Genomic DNA, 25,366 nt, shown 5'->3' on the forward strand with positions numbered 1-25,366 from the left:
ATTTTTCACTCTTTGTTCCATTGCAGCCACTTGGTACATTAAAAAGTTATTTTTTTCTCATTAATGTACACTCTGCACCCCATCTTGACAGAAAAAAACAGAAATGTAGAAATGTATGCAAATGTATTAAAAAACAAAAAGTGATATATCACATGGTCATAAGCAGTAGCATAGCTACCGGGGGGGCAGAGGGGGCTACAGATATAGTTACGCTACTGTAACTGTATCGGCGTGCACAGCGCGCCAATACAGTTACACTGAGGCAGAGCAGGGAGAATCAATCTCCATGCTCTGCCTCACAGCCGCTATGGGCCTGAGCAGGCGCGGGGGCCTGGTGCCAGCAGTGGGCCCCCGCCCGTCATCGCAGGGTCAACTGTATCGGCATCTAGCCGATACAGCTGACCGCATTGATGAGAGAAGGAGCATTACGCTTCCTCTCCCATCATTCCCCTCTCAACGTCTGATGCAGTGGGCGTGATGATGTCACTACCTGGCACCCGCTGTCAGGAGATGAGTGGGAGCTCGGAGCAGCGCAGGAACCAGGAGGAAGAGAGGTGAGTATTTTTTTTTAATGGGGCTGCATTATACTACAAAGGCTGCCTATGAGAGCGGGTCTGCATTATAATAGAGAGGCTGCCTATGATAGGGGGGCTGCATTATAATAGAGAGGCTGCCTATGAGAGGGGGGCTGCATTATAATATATAGGCTGCCTATGAGAGGGGGCTGCATTATATTACAGAGGCTGCCTATGAGAGGGGGGCTGCATTATAATATATAGGCTGCCTATAAGAGGGGGCTACATTATATCACAGAGGCTGCTTATGAGAGGGGGGCTGCATTATATTACAGAGGCTTCTTATGAGAGGGGGGCTGCATTATAATACAGAGGCTGCCTATGAGAGGGGGGCTGCATTATAATACAGAGGCTGCCTATGAGAGGGGGCTGCATTATAATATATAGGCTGCTTATGGGGCTGCATTATAATACAGAGGCTGCCTATGGGGGTGCATTACAATATAGAATCTGCCTATGGGGAGTGCATTATACTATAGACTGCCTATAGGCAGTGCATTATACTATATGGAGACCTATGGGGAGTGCATTATACTAAATGGAGACCTATGGGGAGTGCATTATACAGGGTGGGCCATTTATATAGATACACCTAAATAAAATGAGAATGGTCGGTGATATCAACTTCCTGCTTGTGGCACATTAGTATATGGGAGGGGAAAAACTTTTCAAGAAGAGTGGTGACCATGGCGGCCATTTTGAAGTTGGACATTTTGGATCCAACTTTTTTTTTCCAATGGGAAGAGGGTTGTGAGACACATCAAACTTATTGAGAATTTCACAAGGAAAACAATGATGTGCTTGGTTATAACCTAACTTTATTCTTTCATGAGTTATTTACAAGTTTATAACTTATAAAATGTGTTCAAAGTGCTGCTCATTTTGTTAGATTGTCAATGCAACCCTCTTCTCCCACTCTTGACACACTGATAGCAACGCCGCAGAAGAAATTCTAGCACAGGCTTCCAGTATCCGTTGTTTCAGATGCTGCACATCTCGTATCTTCACAGCATAGACAATTGCCTTTAGATGACCCCAAAGATAAAAGTCTAAGGGGGTCAGATCGGGAGACCTTGTTAGCCATTCCACTGGCCCACAACGACCAATCCACTTTCCAGGAAACTGTTCATGTAGGAATGCTTGGACCTGACACCCATAATGTGGTGGTGCGTGTGGCTTTTCATGCGGCCCACGGGAAGATCCCCGGAGTCCGCAATGTGTGGGCGGCAGCCGCATCCTGCCGGCCCTTTAACTCCAAGTGCATGGCACGCATCGTTCATCACAGAACGCTGCCTGCCCTGCACATGAATGGTGTCATCGGGGTGGGCAGAATTAGTGACGGGTGGGTGGGGTTAGCACCAGGGTGGGTGGAGCCAGCGCCAAATGCCCTCCCCTCCTCCTGTCCCGGAAGAGGAGCTGCCGCAGCCAGAGAGTCCAGAGCATCTCTGTGCTGGCAGCTCTGCAGGTGATCTGTGTCCCTCAGCTAATCTATGGGCCCAGTGTGATCTCTGTGCCCTCCCCCTGCTATGTGCCCCAATACGATCTCTTTACTTCCCCAACTATAAACCCCATGTCATCTCTGTGCCCCTCCTGTGATCCCTGTGCCCCTCAGCTATGTGCCCCAATATGATCTCCTTACTCCCCCCAACTACAAGCCCCCTGTGATCTGTGCCTCCCAGCTATGTGCCCAATGTCATTTCTGTGCCCCTCCTGTGATCACTGTGCCCCTCAGCTATGTGCCCCAATATGATCTCTTTGCTGCCACCAACTATAAGCCACTTGTGATCTCTGTGCCTCCCAGCTATGTGCCCCCATGTCATCTCTGTGCCCCTCCTCTGATCTCTGTGCCCCCCGATATGTGCCCCAATATGATCTTTTTGCTCCCCCAACAATAAGCCCCCTGTGATCTCTGTGCCTCCCAGCTATGTGCTCCCATGTCATCTCTGTGCCCCTCCTGTGATCCCTGTGACCCCCAGTTATATTCCCCCTTTGATCTCTGTGCACCCCGCTACGTGCCCCAATATGATCTCTTTGCTCCCCTAACTATAAGCCCCCTGTTATTGCTGTGCCTCCCAGCTATGTGCCCCCATGTCATCTCTGTGCCCCTCCTGTTCTGTGCCCCTTCTGTGATCCCCGTCACTCCAGCTATGTGCCCCCTATGATTTGTGTCCCTCAGTGATCTCTGTTCACCCTGTGATCTCTCTGCCCCCCCCCCGCAGCTATATGCCCCTTGTTATTTCTGTGTCCTCCAGCTATATGCCCCTGTGATCTCTGTGCCCCCCCAAGTATATGCCCCCTGTGATCTCTGTGCCCCCAGCTATGTACCCCCTGTGATTTCTGTGCCTTCCAGCTATATGCCCCCTGTGATCTCTGTGCCTCCCAGCTATGTGCCCCATGTCATCTCTGTGCCCCTCCTGTGATTTCTGTGCCCCCAGTGATCTGTTCCCCCTGTGATCTCTCTGCCCCCTGCAGCTATATGCCCCCTGTGATTTTTGTGCCCTCTAGCTATATGCCCCCTGTGATCTCCGTGCCCCCCCAGCTATGTACCCCCCTGTGATATTTGTGCTCCTAAGTGATCTGTGCCCCCTGTGATCTGTCCACTTCAGCTATGTGCCCGTCAACTATGTGCCCCTCCGTGATCTGTGTCCCCCAGCTATGTGCCCTTCTTTGATCTTTGTGCCCCCTGTAATCTTCGTGCCACCCCTGGAAAAGCAGCTGTGAGAAGCAACGTGATCAGTAGCACCTAACATCACAACTACACCAAAGAGAAGCAGCTCCAGCAGTCACATTAAGGCTGCCGTAACACTATCAGTATTTGGTCAGTATTTTACATCAGTATTTGTAAGCCAAAACCAGGAGTGGAACAATTAGAGGAAAAGTATAAGAGAAACATATGCACCACTTCTGCATTTATCACCCACTCCTGGTTTTGGCTTACAAATACTGATGTAAAATACTGACCAAATACTGCTAGTGTGACGGCAGCCTAAGGGTGAGTTACCATAATTAATTGTTTGACTAAATATACCAGGGTAATTTTCAAGGTGATCATTTTTATGTGGCCCCCGGATGATGGTAGAAATTTCCAAATGGCCCCCAGCCGGAAGAAGGTTCCCCACCCCTGCCCTATAACAATAAGTTCCCACTTTACATTTAATAATATCCCTAGTCTCCCCCCTTTAAAGCCCTCCTCTACACAATATGATGCTCTCTTATACAGTCTAATGGCCCCTCACTACACATATATGCAGACCCCTTAGTATCCCCAAACGGTTTGACAGCTCTAACACTAATCTCCACTCTGTATGATGACCCCCTAGATGGCCTCCATATAATAATAAATAATAATAATCTTTATTTATATAGTGCCAACACATTACGCAGCGCTTTACAGTTTAACAGTTTCAAACACAACAGTCATAAGTAACAACATTAACAATACAATAATTAAAGCAACATAAGGCCATGTGCACATGTTCAGTATTTTTTGCGTTTTTTTGCGTTTTTTCGCTATAAAAACGTGATAAAAACGCGAAAAAAACGCTATCATATGCCTCCCATTATTTTCAGTGTATTCCGCATTTTTTGTGCAAATGTAGCCTTTTTTTCCCGCGAAAAAATCGCATCGGCACATGGGCACCATATAATTGGTCAAAAAAAAAGAATTAAAATAAAAAATAGTCATATACTCACCTTCGATGTCTTCCCGCCTCTCAGCTGCATGCTGCCGCTTCGGTTTCTATAGCTGGTGTGCGGTGAAGGACCTGTGATGACGTCACGGTCTTGTGATTGGTCGAGACCGGTCATGTGACCGGTCACGTGACCGCGACGTCATGGAAGGTCCTGAACCACACCGGCATTTATAGGAACGGACGCCTGCAGGTGAGTATAACCATTTTTTTTTATTTTTTTTTATTATTTTTAAACATTCTATCTTTTACTATAGATGCTGCATAGGCAGCATCTATAGTAAAAAGATGGTCATACTTGTCAAACGCTATGTTTGACAAGTGTGACCAACCTGTCAGTCAGTTTTCCAAGCGATGCTACAGATCGCTTGGAAAACTTTAGCATTCTGCAAGCTAATTACGCTTGCAGAATGCTAAAAAAAACGGAAAAAAAAACGCAAAATAAAAAATGCGGATTTCTTGCAGAAAATTTCCGGTTTTCTTCAGGACTTTTCTGCAAGAAATCCGGACTTGTGCACATACCCTAAGACGACCCTGCTCGTGAGAGCTTACAATCTACAATGAGGTGGGGAAGATACAAAGTACAGGTGTGTATTTACAATGATCTATTTACAATGATGGTCCAGCCATCTTCAGGGAGTGGGGGATAGATGGAAGTAGTGAATTGGGCTACACACAAACATAAAATGACTTTGATTAGGGAACGTGATAGGCCGCTCTGAACAAATGTGTTTTGAGGGAGCGCCTAAAACTATGCAAATTGTGAATGGTCCTAATATCTTGGGGTAGAGCATTCCATATTCAATATGCTATACAGGCTGCCTATGGATGGGGGTGCAATATACTGTACATGCTGCCTATGGAGGTGCAATATACTATATTGCATCCCTATAGGAAGCCTCTACAGTATAATACACCCCCATAGGCAGACTAACATGATGCTCCCCCATAAATAAATAAATCCAATACTCACCTCTCTTTCTCCTGGTTGCTCTGCTGCTCTGAGCGCCGGCATGTCTCCAGACCACGGGCACCGAGTAGTGATGTCATCGCAACCCCCTGTCAGTGTCGGTGATGTCAGATGCTGACATGGGGATGATGCGTAATGCTCCTTCTCTCATCGGCTAGATGCCGATACAGCTGAACCTGCGATGACGGGCGGGGGGCCCTCTGCTGGCAACGGTGCCCCCCTCCTGCTCAGGGGCCGCATAACGGCTGGGCGGCAGTGCAGGGAGATTGATTCTCCCTGCTCTGCTGCAGAATGTAACTGTATGCAGTTACAGTAGCGCAGCTCTGGGTGGGCCCCCTCAGAGTGCAGGGCCCGGGGCGATGGCCCCCGCGGTAGCTACGCTACTGATTCAGACCCTTTGCTCAGACACTCATATTTAAGTCTCATGCTGTACATTTCCATGTGATCCTCCTTGAGATGGTTCTACTCCTTCATTGGAGTCCAGCTGTGTTTAATTAAACTGATAGGACTTGATTTGGAAAGGCGAAAAGGCACACACCTGTCTATATAAGACCTCACAGCTCACAGTGCATGTCAGACCCTATGAGAATCATGAGGTCAAAGGAACTGGCTAAGGAGCTCAGAGACAGAATTGTAACAAGGCACAGATTTGGCCAAGGTTACAAAAGAATTTCGGTAGTACTCAAGGTTCCTAAGAGCACAGTGGCCTCCATAATCCTTAAATCGTGGGAGAAAAGCCTTGGTGAGAGAGGAAAAGAAGAACCCCAAGATCACTGTGGCTGAGCACCAAAGATCAGTAAGGAGATGGGAGAAAGTTCCACAAAGTCAACTATCACTGCAGTCCTCCACCAGTCGGGCCTTTATGGTAGAGTGGCCAGACGGAAGCCTCTCCTCAGTGCAAGACATATGAAAGCCCGCATAGAGTTTGCTAAAAAACACACATGAAGGACTCCCAGGCAGGCTTGGATTGGCCCACAGGGTAACAGGGGAATCCCCTGGTGGGCTCCTGTGCAATATGGGCCCCCAACCCCACTGTATGGGCAGTACTTAGTATAATTCACTTGATTCACTCTGTGCAGAAAAAAGCAGCATCTCATCGTTCACTAACCAAAACTACACAGTTTATTATTATATAGAGATGTAGGTATATTTGTGAATGAGGGTAGTGTAATATTTGTATGCAGGTGAAAAGTGGGCCCCCCAAAGTCAATGTTACTGGTGGGCCCTTGTCAGCCCAGTCCGACACTGCTCCCAGACTATGTGAAATAAGATTCCCTGGTCTCATGAGGCGAAGATAGACCTTTTTGGTGATAATTCTAAGCGGAATGTGTGGAGAAAACCAGGCACTGCTCATCACCTGGTGGCAGCATCATGCTATGGGGGTGCTTTTCAGCTGCAGGGACAGGACGACTGGTTGCCATTGAAGGAAACATGAATGCGGCCAAGTACCGAGATATCCTGGATGAAAACCTCTTCCAGAGTGCTCTGGACCTCAGACTTGGCCGAAGGTTCACCTTCCAACAAGACAATGACCCTAAGCACACAGCTAAAATAGTAAAGGAGTGGGTTCAGAACAACTCTGTGACCATTCTTGACTCGCCCAGCCAGAGCCCTGACCTAAACCCAATTGAGCATCCCTGGAGAGACCTGAAAATGGCTGTCCACTAACGTTCACCATCCAACCTGACCGAACTGGAGAGGATCTGCAAGGAAGAATGGCAGAGGATCACCAAAATCCACCTGTGAAAAACTTGTTGCATCATTCCCAAGAAGACTCATGGCTGTACTAGCTCAAAAGGTGCTTGTACTCAATACTGAGCAAAGGGTCTGCATACTTATTGTTAGGAGTGGAGTACCCGCCACTGCACAGGGGGAATCTCGAACCATGTCTGCTGCGGTCTCCCATTCTCCTTCAGACACAGTGGAGCCTGCTCGGCAGAGACGTCGGTGCCAGCATCTGGCTCAAGCTGATACTGTGCTCTTGGGTACTGCTGCCTTTCCAGGCTCTACCTTGGTAGCCAGTGCTGATCAGCAGCGTTTCAGGGACTGTCCTGCTTTTCCCATACTGAGCATGCCCACGGGGGTCACACGCTCAGGTCCTGTAGCAGCTCCTATTGGACCATTAGGAAGGTCCTTGAGAGCTACAGCTATAAAAAAGTTTGCATGGTCGCACGGCCATGCGCTAGTATAAACTTGATAACGTGTGTGTGTAGATGAATGTCTGTCGATGGATGAAAGCTCCTTAATCATTCCTCCTGGTATCTGTTTTGAACTGTGATTTCTGTTATGCTGTAATATCTATTGTCTGTACAAGTCCCCTCTATAAGTTGTAAAGCGCTGCGGAATATGTTGGCGCTATATAAATAAAATTATTATTATTATTCCCATTTCAGAGCTTGGTTTTAACATGCGAGACTTGCACGTATTTCTCGCAAGTGAAAAGAAGTCCATAGTGTGAAAATCGCATATATCCTTATAACCCTAGATACACCTCTGCAACCCTGGTATATGGAAAACTGAACATCTCTTCCCAATAAGCGGCGAAGATGAAGCCTATACACGGCCTGCAGAGCTGATCCGCGGCACTAGGTGGCACCAGAGGGCCTCCGCCAGTGAGGAGTGAGTCAGGCAGGGTGAGCCTGGCAGTGTGATTGGCAGCTTGTGCGTCCCTGTTACAATGGTTACAAGCTCCAGCCCCACACGGGAGCGCACAGCAGAGCGGCAGCCTCACAACAAAGAGGGTCTGCAGCTGGACATGGCAAGCCCCCGGGACACGCTGCAGTAGAAGCCCCCCGACGCCCCTGAAGGTCTGTGCGCTCCTGTGTCTCCCCGGAGCCGGAGTTTGGCGGTGTGTGCCCCCCTGGGATGTGGTGCTGTGCCCGGCACTCAGTGACTCCGGAGGCCCCGGCAGTGTGCGCTCCGGGAGATGCTCCTGTCCTGCCGCCTTTCTGGAGGTTTCCTTCTCTGGCTCCTGACTCTATAAAACTTCTGGAAAAGTAATCTGACACCGGGGGTCTGTGCCAGAGGAGGAACAGGGGGACGTTTGGGAGCCTGATGCATAGCCACTAAGGAGCCCCCAGAGGAGAGCCCCCCAGAGGTAAGCACACAGCTGCATGCTGGAGGTGGGAGACACTTGTTGCTTGTTTCCTCCATGTTTATTATTGGGGTATAATATTATTATATTATTCTGAGAATCCTGCACCCACCCTGTATAGCTCCATGTTAGCACTGCGCATCCTCCCAGTCCCTGTGGCACTGAAGCTGTTAAATCTCTGGACACACGTTTAACCCCCTCAGTGCCACCCTTTTCCAGGGGCTTGCAGGCATTTGTGGCCCAGCTCTGATCCTGGAGGGGTGGGCTGCTGCATCTCACTGTGATGGTTAGGATCCAGCAGCAGCCCTGGAGATCTGCAGAGTTTCTGTGTTAGAGAGGCCTAGTTTGGGGTTGGCTGGATTCCTTTCCCCCCCATGATCACTTCCCGATAAGTTATGGTTTTGATGAGTGATGTGATTCTGTTTCACTGTTGGGACTGAAATCTCTTGTTTTCCTTGTGAGTGTTGTCCCAGCTCATGATGAGGTTTCCTCCCCCTACACCAGGACACTTCATTAAAGCCATGTGAGAGCACAAGGAGTTTCCATAGGACTGGGATTGCACTGCACCACAAATGACTCCTTACTTACAGGTTGTGATTGATATTTTTTTTTTTTATAAATATATTATCGTTTACAAAATGCTACGTGCTATGATGCTGCTGGGTATAATTTACTAAAAAAGAATAACAAAATATAAAAAGTTATTTATCTTCAATGCACTTTAATATGTACATTCAATATTTGTGATGCCAGGGAGTGGATGTACTATTGCTGCAGCCTGTACAGTTGTACAGGAGCCCAAGAGGAAAGGGGGCTGCGCAGGGGCCCAAGCGGAAAGGGGGCTGCGCAGGGGCCCAAGCGGAAAGGGGGCTGCGCAGGAGCCCAAGCGGAAAGGGGGCTGCGCAGGAGCCCAAGCGGAAAGGGGGCTGCGCAGGAGCCCAAGAGGAAAGGGGGCTGCGCAGGAGCCCAAGAGGAAAGGGGGCTGCGCAGGAGCCCAAGCGATAAGGCAGCCCACTTCTACCTCCAAAGCAGCTGTTACATAAAGGGCCACATTACGATGAGCTACTGTACCGTAAAGGGCCCACATGCAGTTCTTGCAGAGGGACTCTCCTTGGACTGTGGCCCATATGTCATACACACTTATGCATCATGGAAGTGAAAAGTTTGGCTCAGCAGTTACCATAGACCATTAACAATAGCTCCATGAAAGTGCAATTTCGTGATTAAAGTGCCTTTCCAAAATGTTTAAAAAAAATGTTTTCTATCAGCAAGGAATGGCATAAACCCCCCCCCCCCCCGCCAAATAAAAAGCACAAACAAAAAAAACCAAAAACATCAAATCCATGGCTTGTGAGCGCTTACTTTGTTTCAGCGATCATGTGCCGTCCATCTCTGTGCCGACTGCAGCCAATTACCGTACTTTCCTCAGCACTGTGTATGCCAATAGAAACTGATGCCAGGGCCCGCACATGATCACTGCAGCGAGGTAAACAGAAACCGGAGAGGGGCGCTGGAAAGGCGGGGAGGGGAATTAACTGGTTAAGTTTTTTTTTTCATTTTCTTATACCATTTTCTGATGTTAGAAAAGAAATGAAATCCTGTGTGTTGATATTGTGCATGTGAGTAAAGGTGCCTTTAAACACTTTGATAATGTGCCCTACATGACTAATATCAACAATTATTATTTTTATTATTATTCATTTTTATAGCGCCATTTATTCCATGGCGCTTTACATGTGAAATACGGGGCAAATATAGACATACATTAAACATGAGCAAAAACAAGGCACACGGGTACATAAGGAGGGAGGACCCTGCCCGCGAGGGCTCACAGTCTGCAGGGGATGGGTGAGGATACACTAGGAGAGGGCACAATGTGCCTAAATTCTCTGTAGAAGACCATTCGCAACTAAAAATTTGGGATTTAAGATCCACAAATCAATGTTTGTAAATGAACTCGCTCATTGATAATGAAACCGCCCCTATATTATCATTTATCAGTAGACTTCGATACCTCGGAATCAACATAGATTCAATGTTGGAAGAGATTGGCATGTACTGACTCCATGCTGACTCTGTCTTGGTCACCCCGGCATTACAGTGTATTGATTCTCCTGTAATTGTGATGCTAGTTGTATTCTGCTTAGGCCACGTTCACACATTCAGTATTTCACATCAGTATTTGCAAATTGTCTCTTCAGAGAGGAAGAGGACTAGAACTCTAGTGCCACCTATTGGAAGTAGCAATCCTAACAGTCAATGTCGACCCTTTAACGAGCCTTGTCACATGACTTAGGATAATAGCCAAACCAGAATCTCAGTTTGCAGACACTGTGTTTCGGGGTACTGCCCCTCGTCAGTGCAAAGTGGAGATATGGTTTGGCTGATTGAGAGGCGTCTGACCGGGATCCAAGAAGTATCGTTTCTCCTTGCGGAGAGTGACATTGCTACTCCCAATAGGTGGCACTAGAGTTCTAGTCCTCTTCCTCTCTGAAGAAACAATTTGCATATTTCCCAGAGGAGCATTGCGGCTTTAAGTCTCCTCACCTCGACATGCTTATCATGTCACTCTCCGCAAGGAGAAATGATACTTCTTGGATCCACATCAGTATTTATAAGCCCAAACCAGGAGTGGGTGATAAATACAGAAGTGGTGTATATGTTTCTATTATACTTTTCCTCTGTGTAATAATTATAGGGGATGACTCAGGAGACTCTTTGCGTGGAACAAGACAACTACAGGACACAGTTTTATAAGTGGTAAAGTCTATATTATCACATGGTGATTCAAACAGGTGCAGAGAGAAACTCAAGTCCACAACACTTGGTGCAAATATCAAATGCAGCTCAGCAGTCTATAGGAAACTTCAGAGGAAAATGCAATCACGCAGAAAGTCTATGAAGCACAATTATTCTTGAGGATACTTGACACGAATAAGTCCTTGCTTAGTCCACAACACAGATAGATATGCTTATAAGGCAGTTCAAATAATATCTTAGCTCAACCAGGGAGGTCTGGGTAATAGTCTCAGGTTCTTGCAGAGCAGCAACAGCTTACATGTCCAGCAAATGCAGATGGAAGTAAACACGAGCAGCAGATGAAGGAGGATTACTGGAACTGGTGTATGCAGCAGGAACTCAGAGCAGAGTAGCAGGATAACCCCACAGGTTCACAGGAGCAGGTATATAGCCAGGGAGTCACCAGAGGTCAGGAGCTGGATGCAAGGCAGAATACTCTAGCACAGACTGAAGGCTGGGGTGGAGTTTTATAGCAGGAAGACACAGTGCACATGAGACCAAAGACGCCATCTTGGAAAAGGGCAGTAATGCACAAAAGGTAATAAAAAATGAGTCCTGACACTCTGATTGTTCCACTCCTGGTTTTGGCTTACAAATACTGATGTAAAATACTGACCAAATACTGAATGTATGACTATAGCCTTAGACCTACGTCTGCAAGGATCAGAGTCAACTCATATGTCCAGTAATCATCCGTTGAAATGGATCCAGCAGCAATCTGTTGACAAAAAAAACTGTGCAGACATAACTCTCTTGTCCGGCTGGAAAATGAAATATTTTGACCTGATGCATTTTTTTTTTTACATTTAAGTCTTTGAAAAATGGATCAGTTAATTAGCCATACCATTTTCTCCTGTTTGAATAGGATCCATTTTTTGCTTCCTGGATCAGTTTCAAATAGATGATTAAACTCTGTTTTTTTTTTGGACTTTCTTAAAAAAAAACACAACAATTTCAGCTGAATGTTTTTGTTTTAACATTTAAGTCTATGGACATTGGATCTGTTAATTAGGCTCCTATTATCTCCTTTTTGCAACTGATCCAGTAAGCAAAAAAAACCGGATCATTTTCAAATGGGAGAAGAACGAATCGCTATTTGACAGATCCATTTTCCATAGACTTCAATGTTAAAAAATAGTTCCAGTTGAAAACAAGTGTTTAAAGTTTTGGAAATCATTTTGTATCCAAATCTGACTTTAAACTTCTCCACAACAGTATCACGGACTTGCCTGTTGTGTTCCTTGGTCTTCATGATGCTCTCTGTGCTTCAAACAGAACCCTGAGACCATCACAGAGCAGGTACATTTATACGGAGACTTGATTACACACAAGTGGATTATATTTATCATCATTAGACATTTAGGACAACATTGGATCATTCAGAGATCCACAATGAACTTCTGGAGTGAGTTTGCTGCACTGACAGTAAAGGGGCCGAATAATATTGCACGCCCCACTTTTCAGTTTTGAATTTCCACAAAAATGTAAAATAACCAATACATTTTGTTCAACTTCACAATTGTGTTCCACTTGTTGTTGATTCTTCACCAAAAATTTACATTTGGTATCTTTATGTGTGAAGCATGATATGTGGGAAAAGGTTGAAAAGTTCCTGGGAGCCGAATACTTTCGCAAGCGTATAAACGCTATGTTCGAGGAAATAAGATTAGTGACGTTCTTTAACAATCGTGAACATTGGAGAGAACCTGGTGTAAAGGCTATTAAAGCTGGCCATAGACTTGTGATTTTACTCTTCTGAAATGACAGACTTGGACCTTCTGTTACTATTGTCAGCCCATTTTGCCAGCCAGTGGCACATAAGATATTTTTGGTCCCTGCTCGGGTGTAGGCAGTCGTATGTGAGAAATCTGTCATGGTGAACACTAATGCTAATCCTATCCTAATATGTAGTAGGTGTAGCAATAAATAATATTACCAAAGACCTCCAATTAGAGATGTAGTATAGTTCTTTTGATTAGCTATGTCACTTACCCCATGTGCAGGGCACTTGCAGTTACTTGGGTATCTTTGCTTACAACTACTCATTTAGTGACAATTGTTTGTGGTCGTAACCATGTATACCAAAAGCTACTGTAATTCCCTGCACATGGGGTAAGCAACATAGCGAATCAGAAGAACTATACTACATTTCTAATTGGGATAGGGTATTGGAGATGGGAATACCTCTTTGTTAGTGATGAAGAAGTCATAATCTCCCCTTAAATGTCCATGATGACTGTAGATACAATGTAGATATTGGCATGGAGACAGCCTTGGCCTTTTTATTTCAATGCTAATTAGGTGTGAGCTGCCATGTTTCTGCTACTGACAAAGGAAGCAGATCTTGGCTATAGAGTGAAGTTTCTAGTCTTTGCTCTGGATAATGGGTGTTTTAAGGAAATGACAGTTTGTTGTAGCACTTGTTTCATTGTTTGCTGTGGTAGGGCCCATATAGGCCAAATGACACTTACATTTGGGGCTTTGTAATCTCGTTAGAGCTGTTTTTGCTTAATGATACTATTTTTTTTCTCCTAGCGTTAGCAGTGACCTCCCATGACTATTGGCAGTCACCATCTCTCAGATAGGAGAGGTGTTCTGTGTACAATGTTTCTGTTCATTGTGAATCCCCAGAGGATGACAATTGCCATGTCGTTAGCAGTTCTCTTTTTATTGCCTTATATACCACTAGAGAAGCCCCTTTCTGTACACCTTTATGTGGTTTCTAGGCATATTCTGCCTATGAGAAGTACAGTTGTCTTTAAAATCATGCACTTTTCTATCCACGTTTTTCACTGATAAAACACATACCAATTATAGTCTATGGAGCTTTTTACATGTACATGTTTTTTTGCCAGCGGGGTGGTCCGCAATTAAAACCCCTCTGCGACATGTCTGTTTTTGATCTGAGTCATAGATCAAAATTGCCCATACAAGACTATGGCTTTCATGTGGTGTCCATGACTAAAATGTTAGGAAGACCTTTGTCGTACTAAACCATTGCTCTAAAAATACACTTTTCCGGATAATTGAGTTAATTCTCTGTGTCTACTGTTTCACGTGTGCTATAAAAATACATTTCTTACACAGGCCTATTACATGAACTTACTAATCTGACTCTTCTCAGTTCTCCCTTTCTATATTTTTGCTCAGAACCTGGTTCCTTCTGTCCTAATTTCCACACGCTCCGTGCAAGTTTGGAGTTGCATTTCTGCAATTGGAGTTGGAGATTTGGTCTAGATTTATGGTGTTGTCAGTGCTGAAAACTACTGGCAGATACCTGCGGATCATGTAATACCATCAGAGAGGAGTCTGACTCCAAATTTATTCTGCAGCAGAACAACCACCCCAATATCAAGTCAATATCCAATAACCATGAGTCCTGGAAGTGATGATATTGCCCCACAGAGCTCTGATCTGAACATCGAGCCTGTCTAGGATTACATGATGAGACTAAGGGATTTCAAAGCTAGCATCCATAGATCTGTGGTTGGTTCTCCATGATGTTTGAAATGATCTCTTTGCCGAGTTACTTCTAAAACTCTGTACCGAGAAGTATTGATACTGATCTGAACAGAATGAGTGGTTTAGATTTATTTTTTCGTCATTCATATTTTATTTTATTTTTATTTTTTTATTTTAATTGATCTACTCTTCAGCATTTTTTTTTTTTAATCCTGCCGAAAACTTTTGCACATTACCGTATGTATGTAATATGTTTCTGCTCGCATAATTTGCAGCTACAATTACCTCCTTAGAATTCTAATACATTCTTCTCCAGGCAAGCACTGCACATTAATTGTAGGACACACTTGTTAATATATTAACTTTTTGCTTCATAGTTTGCTGCTGGTTAACCTCTGGTCTAGGTTCTTTTGTACAGTGGCACGACTTAATGGGATTAACATTTTACCAATGGACTGGAATGCAATGCCTTTGTGCTACGGAATGTGGACTGTGGCTGCAGTTTACTTCCTAAATGAATGAAAATTGAGTGTTATTTGTAAGGAAAAAAAAAGAATCTTTTTTACTCTGACCTATCAAGGAGCAAATCTAATCATATGCAGAAAATGACCCTGGCTTCTAAATGTACCTATTGTTCATACATTGTTTTTTAGTCTTATAATGAAGCGGCTTGACCTTCCCGTCATCCAGTCGTGATAACCGTTTTTGTCATTTTACAACTAAGGCTGGCCATACACGTGATGGCAGTGGCTGAACGATAAATCGGCCGATTTTTTTGGTGGGACGGCCATCTTAGTCAACACTTCCAGACGCATCACTTTTGTGTTCCCTGTGAGTAAACCGCCTGTAAAACATCGGCTTGTGGCTTATCTCAGGAAAAACAATGCAATTGCATTCCGAAATCAGACGAGCGATCAATATCTCTTTTTTTCTCACTTGTAATTTTGCTAAAGGGGAAGCGGAAACTGCTATGGACACGGTCCCAAATTTAAAAAAGTGTCCCTTTTTATAAAACCAAAACAAGCATACAGTTTCATAATTTTTTACATACTTTTCTAACCCCTGCCGAGATTAAGGATAGTGCCAGGGTTAGCATTAGGATTAGGGCTATGATAAGTTTTTTTTTCACTTTTAATTTTTTATTATGTTTATCTTTTTATTAATTTTACTTTGACTTCAGCATAAAAAACAAACTAACTGGAGGGTCAAAGAAAAAATATACGGTAATTACATCATTATTTAAAAAAATACAATATATGTACTTCGTACACTAAGGGGTTCAATATTGGAAGTAATTCAGGGAGTGCTATCAGCTACAGTGGGGGACAAATCTTGCATTGTCACGGGTGCTGGTAAACCACATTCTACCACTGGTACAAACTCAAGCAAACTGGTGAATGCACAAAAATTCCTGCAACTTCGTTCATGGATAACATTAGCTTTTCTGTTTGTCTTACTTCACCAGCCAGCGTTTTAGCAGGCGGTTTACTCAGACAGGGCCAAATTCCTCATTGGAGATTTTTTTAAATATACATTCCACTTTATACATGACCATGTTCTTACAAAACTAGACTTCACATTCAATAGATTAGGCTTGCAGTTTGTTTTTGCTTTGTAGACTTAGATTTTTATTTTTTTTGCAACTAAAGAGGAACTGTTGGCTTTCCTTACATGTCTGGTTTAGTAAATAAAACCAGACAATTTTTTTTTAGAAATGTTTTTTATTATACTCTCTGTTCTTCTTCTTGGAAATGTGTGCTACCATTCCCCTCTTTAGTAGTAACCTTCCAAGGTTAGCATTAATATAAACCTTGTCGGACTCCGTAATGACAAGTGGGGTGGAAATGCTCTAAAGGTACCTTCACACGAAACGACATTATAACGATATCGCTAGCAATCCGTGACGTTGCAGCGTCCTCGCTAGCGATATCGTTTCGTTTGACACGCAGCAGCGATCAGGATCCTGCTGTGATGTCGCTGGTCGCTGAATAAAGTCCAGAACTTTATTTGGTCGTCCGATCGCTGTGTATCGTTGTGTTTGAAAGCAAAAGCAACGATACCAGCGATATTTTACACTGGTAACCAGGGTAAACATCGGGTTACTAAGCGCAGGGCCGCGCTTAGTTACCCGATGTTTACCCTGGTTACTAGCGTAAAATGTAAAAAAAACAAACAGCACATACTCACATTGCGTCCCCTGCAGTCTGCTTCCTCCTCTGACTCAGCGCCGCAAAGTGAAAGTGAAAGCAGCACAGCGGTGACGTCACCGCTCTGCTCTCACTGTACGGCGCTCAGTCAGTCAGGAAGTGGACGCAGGGGGACGTGAATGTAAGTATGTGCTGTTTGTTTTTTTTAGATTTTACGCTGGTAACCAGGGTAAACATCGGGTTACTAAGCGCGGCCCTGCGCTTAGTTACCCGATGTTTACCCTGGTTACCAGGGGACCTCGGCATAGTTGATCGCTGGAGAGCGGTCTGTGTGACAGCTCTCCAGCGACCAAACAGCGACGCTGCAGCGATCGACATCGTTGTCGCTATCGCTGCAGCGTCGCTTCGTGTGAAGGTACCTTCAGTCATTTCACGCCAGGAGGTCCAACAGAGGTACAGGACGTCTCAGATTTTAAACAGAAAATAGTTCAGAATTGTAGCTTGCTAAAATTGCAAAAGACATGGAAAAGCAAATGCTGTAAACATTTCTAAAGTTATCGTCCAGTTTTCCACACCTTCAGGTCTCTTCAGCCCTCTTGATAAATCTTGTCTGTGTAGTTTTATATCTGGATGTAAAATGTTATTTGCTATCTTCTATTGTTTTAGGGCAAATTATCGTTTACTACATTACCACAGTCATTCAATATCAGGAAAAAAAAGCAAAAAAACCTGACACAATGCCATCATATGCTGGTGTACATGGACACTGAATTTACATGTATTGGGTAATGGCGGCTTCCGTGAGTGTTTTAACCATTTACCACATGGTCTTAGAACTAAGGAAGTTTGTGGCTGTGCTTCATAAAAGAAGCCTTTTCAAACAGTTCCTCCCTGCCTAAAGGGGTATTTCCCACAAGAGACTTTTCTAACATATCAACTGGACATAAACGTTTCTAATTCCCTTGAATTATTTTACTGAATCAGGGTATTTTAAAGTGAACCTGTCACCAGGTAAGAGATACGGCCATCACCTTTCAGGGCTGATATCCAGCATTCTATAGAATACAGAATGCTGTATAATATAGCACGGCAGGACTCGGAACGGAAGGGGCGCCATTTGACTTTTGGAGCGCAAAATTGGCTGGAATCATTAATGGACGCCATGTCATGTTTGGAGAGAGCTTGAGGTGCCTACACTGTAGAACCCCCCCCACCCCAAATGACCACATTTTGGAAACTGTACCCCTCAAGGAATGTATTTAGATGTATGATGAGCACATTGAACCTCCAGGTGCTCCACAGAAGTTTATAACGTAGAGCCGTGAAAATAAAAAAATCACATTTTTCCCAAATAAATGTTTATAGCCCCAATTTATTTTATTTTCACAAGGGTAACAGGAGAAAATGGAATCCAAAATGTGTTGTGCAATTTCTCCTGAGTACACCAATACTCCATATGTGGTTGAAAGCTACTTTTGAGGCACAGTGCAAAGCTCAGAAGGGAAGGAGCACCATATTGGAGTTTAGATTTTTCCTGAAATGGTTTGCGGGTGCCATGTCACATTGGCAGAGCCCCTGAGGTGCAGGAACAGCAGAAGCCCCCCCACTTCATAAGTTACCTCATTTTACACACAACACCCCCCCACTTCCCACCAATTAATTCATCTAGAGCAGAGGTCCCCAACCTTTTTTGTACCAGGGACCGGCTTTAAGCAAGACCAGTTTTCCATGGCCCGGTGGGGGTGGGGCAGGGGCGGGGCTTTGGTCATATGGGGGTGTGGTTATGGAGGGATGGAGCTTATATTATAACTATCCTGCACTGATACATTATGACGAACCCTCTGCTGTGTGATGGTTCACTAATAATATTGTAACTCAGATGTAGCAGGGCTGGATTTGATCTTTTTCTTTCGCTCCTTGACAGTTTCCTGATCATTCCATAACATTTCCTCCGGCACGGCGGTGCGGATGTAGCAGACCTGTGTTAGTCATTGATCATGTGCTCTCAAGAGAAGTTATCGGTCCACACTGCACTGATAAAAGTACCACAAAGCTTTAGCATGAGGCCAGATGTAGCAGAGAGGAATGTGTCACTTGTAGATTTCATACACAGAGTGATTCATTTGTCGGGTTTATGAAACACTGAACACAGATGTAGCAGAGCTGATGGTGTCACAGCAGAGTACATTCATTAATCATTAATGAATGTACTCTGCTGTGACACCATCAGCTCTGCTACATCTGTGTTCAGTGTTTCATAAACCCGACAAATGAATCACTCTGTGTATGAAATCTACAAGTGACACATTCCTCTCTGCTACATCTGGCCTCATGCTAAAGCTTTGTGGTACTTTTATCAGTGCAGTGTGGACCGATAACTTCTCTTGAGAGCACATGAGTAACAAACAGTAAATAACAAACTCAGCTCTGCTACATCAGTAAAAAACCAATTGATTAATGATTAATCAATTGGTTTTTTACTGATGTAGCAGAGCTGAGTTTGTTATTTATTAAGTTTCATGGCCACTTCATTAAATCATATCACCAAAAAAATATTCAGCACTGCTACATCTTATACCCCAGCTCCCCACACATGGACCCTGCACAGCCGCCGGTAATACCTTCATTCAGAGGGGCCCAGCCCGCTGTTCCCGCACACACGCACAGGCACCCATGGTGACTCCGGAAATACATGGCGGGCTGTGGAAGCCGCCCGCCCTGCTCGTACATGATGGGAGGAGGAGGGAGTGGCGGATGAGGGGGAGGAGACTTCCGCCCGAACTCCACGGCCGCCCACCAAAGGGGGAATGACGAACGCTGTGGCGCTGGAGTGTGATGAACGCTGCGGCGCTGGAGTGTGACAAGCCGCACAACCGGCGTGTTTAGCCGCTGTCAGCGGCGCCGCGGACCGGCTGCAAAACCCCAACGGCCCGGTACTGGTCCGCGGACCGGCGGTTGGGGACCTCTGATCTAGAGGTGCAGTGATCATGTTGACACCACATGTGCCTCAAAGCATTTTATACCATTGGGCGGTGAAGAAAGAATAATTACATTTTTACCACTAAAATGTTTAGTCCCAAGATTTTAAGTTTTCTAAGGGCTAATAGGAAAAAAAATAGATCTCCGTTGTGCAATTTCTCCTGAGTGCACCAATATCCTGCATGTTATCGGAAAGTACTTATCAGGCACAGTGCAAAGCTCGGAAGGGAAGGAGCTGCATAGACCAAGTGCAGTCCATGTCGCTCTATTTAGAAGAAAAAATAGTATTGAGATTAATTTAGAAAAAATAAATTATTTTTTAATTGCGTCTTTGTACTGAAATTGATGTTTGTGGTAAGATGAGGGAAATGAAAGAAGCAAACTTCCTCTTGAAGATAATGACACAAACTTAAATATTACAGTTTGAAAATCATATGCTATTAGTGGATCTGTTCAGTAGCTGAGTCCTGCATTGCCTCATTGCCGGCCTTAGTAGTCTCTAAAAAAGAGCTACGGTATATAGAAGGTTTGATCATATAAAGGTATGGGCCTAAGTATTGAGAAATAGTTCAGTATGTCAGAAAATAAATTTATTAACATTGATGACTTTTGGGTTTTGTTGACAACTTCTGTTAAATTTGAAGGAATTTTAGTCTGATGAAATGCTAGGGAGCCTATGGTGTTCATCTCTTAATGGGCTGACACACTAGAGACAGTAGTCTTTGTTCTGGAAAAGAACATTTCCTGTAAGAACTGTAAGGGTACCGTCACACATTGAAATTTTCATCGCTGCGACGGCACGATTTGTGACGTCGCAGCGTCGTATGATCATCGCTCCAGCGTCGTAGACTGCGGTCACGCGTTGCAATCACGGCGCTGGAGCGATGCCGAAGTCCCCGGGTAACCAGGGTAAACATCGGGTAACTAAGCGCAGGGCCGCGCTTCGTAACCCGATGTTTACCCTGGTTACCAGCGTAAATGTAAAAAAACAAACAGTACATACTCACCCGTCGGTGTCCTTCAGGTCCCTTGCCGTCTGCTTCCTGCTCTGAGTGCAGCCGTACAGTGAGAGCAGAGCGCAGCACCGCTGTGATCTGCTCTCACTTTCCGGCCGGCACTCAGAGCAGGAAGCAGACGGCAAGGGACCTGAAGGACACCGACGGGTGAGTATGTACGGTTTGTTCTTTTACGTTTACGCTGGTAACCAGGGTAAACATCGGGTTACTAAGCGCGGCCCTGCGCTTAGTTACCCGATGTTTACCTTGGTTACAAGCGAAGACATCGCTGGATCGCTGTCACACACAACGATCCAGCGATGTCAGCGGGTGATCAAGCGACGAAAGAAAGTTCCAAACGATCTGCTACGACGTACGATTCTCAGCAGGGTGTCTGATCGCAGTAGCGTGTCAGACACAGCGATATCGTAACGATATCGCTAGAACGTCACGAATCGTAACGTCGTAGCGATGGAAATTTCAATGTGTGACGGTACCCTTATACAAGAGCTATCTTATCACACAAAACAAATAAAAGACTATAACACATAAACTAAAGGGTTTATCCAGAACTAGTTATTAGTTTTTACTGTGGGCATAAAAACTAACAAGCAGTAGTTGCTAACTACCTGCCTCTTCTATCCGGCACAGGGTGGTCATTGACTGGTCCTAACAGCAGGTCAGCTGCTCCATGTCAACAGAGCAGCTCTTCTTCTTCCGGGCTGCTCTGTCAATGGGTGTGACTGGCGCAGGCGCCATCTTGCTAGAGAAAGAAGGAAAAAAAATTGTCTCCATTAAGATGGTGCAGTAACATCTGTCGGCGATCCGATAGATGCACCTGCCCAATACCAGCTATCGAATTGCCGGCAGCTATTTTCAAATTTTTTTTTTTTTTTTTTTTTTTTTTTTAAATGTATGGATATCATTAAAGAAAAGAATGAAATACACATTATAGATGCGATCATGCATCTATAGAATAAGGTGATTTTTATATAAAATATATATATAATATACAGTACAGACCAAAAGTTTGGACACACCTCATTTAAAGATTTTTCTGTATTTTCATGACTATGAAAATTGTACATTCACACTGAAGGCATCAAAACTATGAATTAATACATGTGGAATTATATACTTAACAAAAAAGTGTGAAACAACTGAAAATATGTCTTATATTCTAGGTTCTTCAAAGTAGCCACCTTTTGCTTTGATGACTGCTTTGCACACTCTTGGCATTCTCTTGATGAGCTTCAAGAGGTAGTCACTGGGAATGGTTTTCACTTCACAGGTGTGCCCTGTCAGGTTTAATAAGTGGGATTTCTTGCCTTATAAATGGAGTTGGGACCATCAGTTGTGTTGTGCAGAAGTCTGGTGGATACACAGCTGATAGTCCTACTGAATGGACTGTTAGCTGCTTTTTTCTTGCCATAATACAAATTCTAAGTAAAGAAAAACGAGTGGCCATCATTACATTAAGAAGTGAAGGTCAGTCAGTCCGAACAATTGGGAAAACTTTGAAAGTGTCCCCAAGTGCAGTGGCAAAAAGCATCAAGCACTACATAGAAACTGGTTCACATGAGGACCGCCCCAGGAAAGGAAGACCAAGAGTCACCTCTGCTTCTGAGGATAAGTTTATCCGAGTCACCAGCCTCAGAAATCACAGTTTAACAGCAGCTCAGATTAGAGACCAGGTCAATGCCGCACAGAGTTCTAGCAGCAGACACATCTCTACAACAACTGTTAAGAGGAGACTTTGTGCAGCAGGCCTTCATGGTAAAATAGCTGCTAGGAAACCTCTGCTAAGGACAGGCAACAAGCAGAAGAGACTTGTTTGGGCTAAAGGACACAAGGAATGGACATTAGACCAGTGGAAATCTGTGCTTTGGTCTGATGAGTCCAAATTTGAGATCTTTGGTTCCAACCACCGTGTCTTTATGCGATGCAGAAAAGGTGAACGGATGGACTCTACATGCCTGGTTCCCACCGTGAAGCATGGAGGAGGAGGTGTGATGGTGTGGTGGGTGCTTTGCTGCTGACACTGTTGGGGATTTATTCAAAATTGAAGGCATACTGAACCAGCATGGCTACCATAGCATCTTGCAGCGGCATGCTATTCAATCCGGTTTGCGTTTAGTTGGACCATCATTTATTTTTCAACAGGACAATGACTCCAAACACACCTCCAGGCTGTGTAAGGGCTATTTGACCAAGAAGGAGAGTGATGGGGTGCTACGCCAGATGACCTGTCCTCCACAGTCACCAGACCTGAACGCAATCGAGATGGTTTAGGGTGAGCTGGACCACAGAGTGAAGGCAAAAGGGCCAACAAGTGCTAAGCATCTCTGGGAACTCCTTCAAGATTGTTGGAAGACCATTCCCGGTGACCACCTCTTGAAGCTCATCAAGAGAATGCCAAGAGTGTGCAAAGCAGTCATCAAAGCAAAAGGTGGCTACTTTGAAGAACCTAGAATATAAGACATAATTTCAGTTGTTTCACACTTTTTTGTTAAGTATATAATTCCACATGTGTTAGGCCGGTTTCACACTTGCGTTTGGAGCAGCTGCGGAGGGCTGCGGACTTCCCAGTTTTGAGTTAATGATATTCCGGTGCCCTGGGGCGGTCAGTGTGGGGGGGGGGGGGGTCTTCATGTGGTGCTCTGAATAAGTTTACTAGAGTGGGGTTCTGTCAGGTCACTGATCCCCCACTGACCTGGCCCCTAATTTAGATAATGAATAATATATATACATACATACATACATACATACATACATACATACATACATACATACAGTACTGAACAAAAGTTTGGACAGCTTCTCATTTTAAGATTTTTCTGTATTTTCATGACTATGAAAATTGTACATTCACACTGAAGGCATCAAAACTATGAATTAAGGCCGGTTTCACACTTGCGTTTGGAGCAGCTGCGGAGGGCTGCGGACTTCCTCCGTGAAGCCCCGCCCTCCACCGCTAGCTCCGCCTACTTCTGCATGCGGCCTGTGTACCTATATTTAACATTAGGTACGCAGGTCGTGCGGCTGTATGCGGAGGCTGCCGCATGCGTCGTAGGACGCAGCCTGTAGCATTTTTTGTTTTTATCCGCAGCGTCAAAACGACGCAGCTGCTCCAAACGCAAGTGTGAAACCGGCCTTAACTCATAGTTTTGATGCCTTCAGTGTGAATGTACAATTTTCATAGTCATGAAAATACAGAAAAATCTTAACATGAGAAGCTGTCCAAACTTCTGTTCAGTACTGTATGTATGTGTGTGTGTGTGTATGTATATGTGTATATATATATATATATATATATATATATATATATATATATATATATATATATATTCATTATCTAAATTAGGGGCCAGGTCAGTGGGGGATCAGTGACCTGACAGAACCCCACTCTAGTAAACTTATTCAGAGCACCACATGAAGACCCCCCCCCCACACACACACACACACACTGACCGCCCCAGGGCACCGGCATATCATTAACTCAAAACTGAAAATAAAGATTAAACAACAACCACAAGATGGATTTCATCAACCAAGGTATCATTGTAATCAGTATAACAGCGCCGACCTGACACTGTCTGTAGGTTACTGTGCACAATCCTGCTGTCAGGTTCCCTTTAAGGAGCAAAACCAAGACTTTGCTCTGTGCCAAGCATTACTTTTAAAAAGCAAATGCATTCAAGTGGGCAAATATTATTTATTTATCAGACATCCCTGCCTGTGATTGCACTGGAATGCTTTTCATAGTCGGTCTACACGTGCCCTGGTCAAGGGGGTTCCTGGCATATGAAAACCAATGCTACAAATTACTTAAAACCAATGGTTTAAACTGTACTCGGAATTGAAATAAACATTTCTTTCAGTCACACCCTGGGGTGTTACCCTTAATTTCTTTTGGCTACTTTTCTTGGTTTGTTCCACGTATACAAACTGAAATAAGCAAAATAAAAAAATTCCTGGCTGCAATCAATTTTACAAGTAATGATTTTCTGTGTCAAACCCATCCACAGAGGACAAAATAGGTCATAAGGCAGTAAAGAATGCAGTGCTACTAAATGAGTGTTCTGATGATTGTGTTCCATCAGGACAGTGAAAGGAACAAAAAAGCCATGTATAGCTATGATACCAGCTGAAATCTATCAGTAATTATAAATCAATCCTTCCATTTAGGGAAAATTAATATCAGCTGGTTCAACTGATGGCCTATGAAAGGGTGTCTCATTGCCAAGGTGCCACAGAAGAAACCTCTCATAACAGGTAAATCCTTGAAATGCCTCAAGACCTTCGCAACCTTATTGTTGCAAAGTATCCAGGTGGCATTGGCTACAGAAGAATTTCTAAGCCAGTAGGTACTGTTAGGACCATAATCTGGATGTGGAAAGAACATAATTTCACCATAAACCAACCACGACCAGGTGCTCCCTGAAAGATTTCAGACAGAGAAGTGAAAAGAATTATCAGAAGAGTTGTTCAAGAGCCAAGGACCACTTGTGGAGAGCTACAGAAAGACATGGAATCATCAGGTACAATTGTTTCAAAAAACTTTTGTGTCCTGTATGCATCCTCCCCTCGCAATACTTCATTGATGAATAAAAATAATGTTCAAGCACATTTACAGTTTATGCAACAACATTTAGA

General features: G+C 44.3%; 1 protein-coding gene across 6 annotated transcripts in view; it reads left to right on the top strand.

Annotated features, from left to right (window-relative positions):
• Nucleotides 1–7,888: 7,888 nt before the first annotated feature.
• The window catches only part of PTPN13 (protein tyrosine phosphatase non-receptor type 13), a 329,585-nt gene continuing 312,107 nt past the window's right edge, over nucleotides 7,889–25,366 (top strand). For 4 of the 6 annotated variants that reach the window (XM_077275826.1, XM_077275830.1, XM_077275827.1 and 1 more), the window contains exons 1-2: nucleotides 7,893–8,331; nucleotides 24,899–25,251. In XM_077275826.1, coding sequence (XP_077131941.1) covers nucleotides 25,239–25,251 — 13 coding nt within the window. In that variant the 5' untranslated portion in view covers nucleotides 7,893–8,331; nucleotides 24,899–25,238. Of the gene's footprint in view, nucleotides 8,332–24,898; nucleotides 25,252–25,366 lie in introns of all 6 variants that reach the window. The other 2 variants (XM_077275831.1, XM_077275828.1) reach the window with 2 other exon arrangements.

The sequence above is a fragment of the Ranitomeya variabilis genome, chromosome 1, assembly GCF_051348905.1.
Source record: "Ranitomeya variabilis isolate aRanVar5 chromosome 1, aRanVar5.hap1, whole genome shotgun sequence".
Taxonomy (NCBI): Eukaryota; Metazoa; Chordata; class Amphibia; order Anura; family Dendrobatidae; genus Ranitomeya; species Ranitomeya variabilis.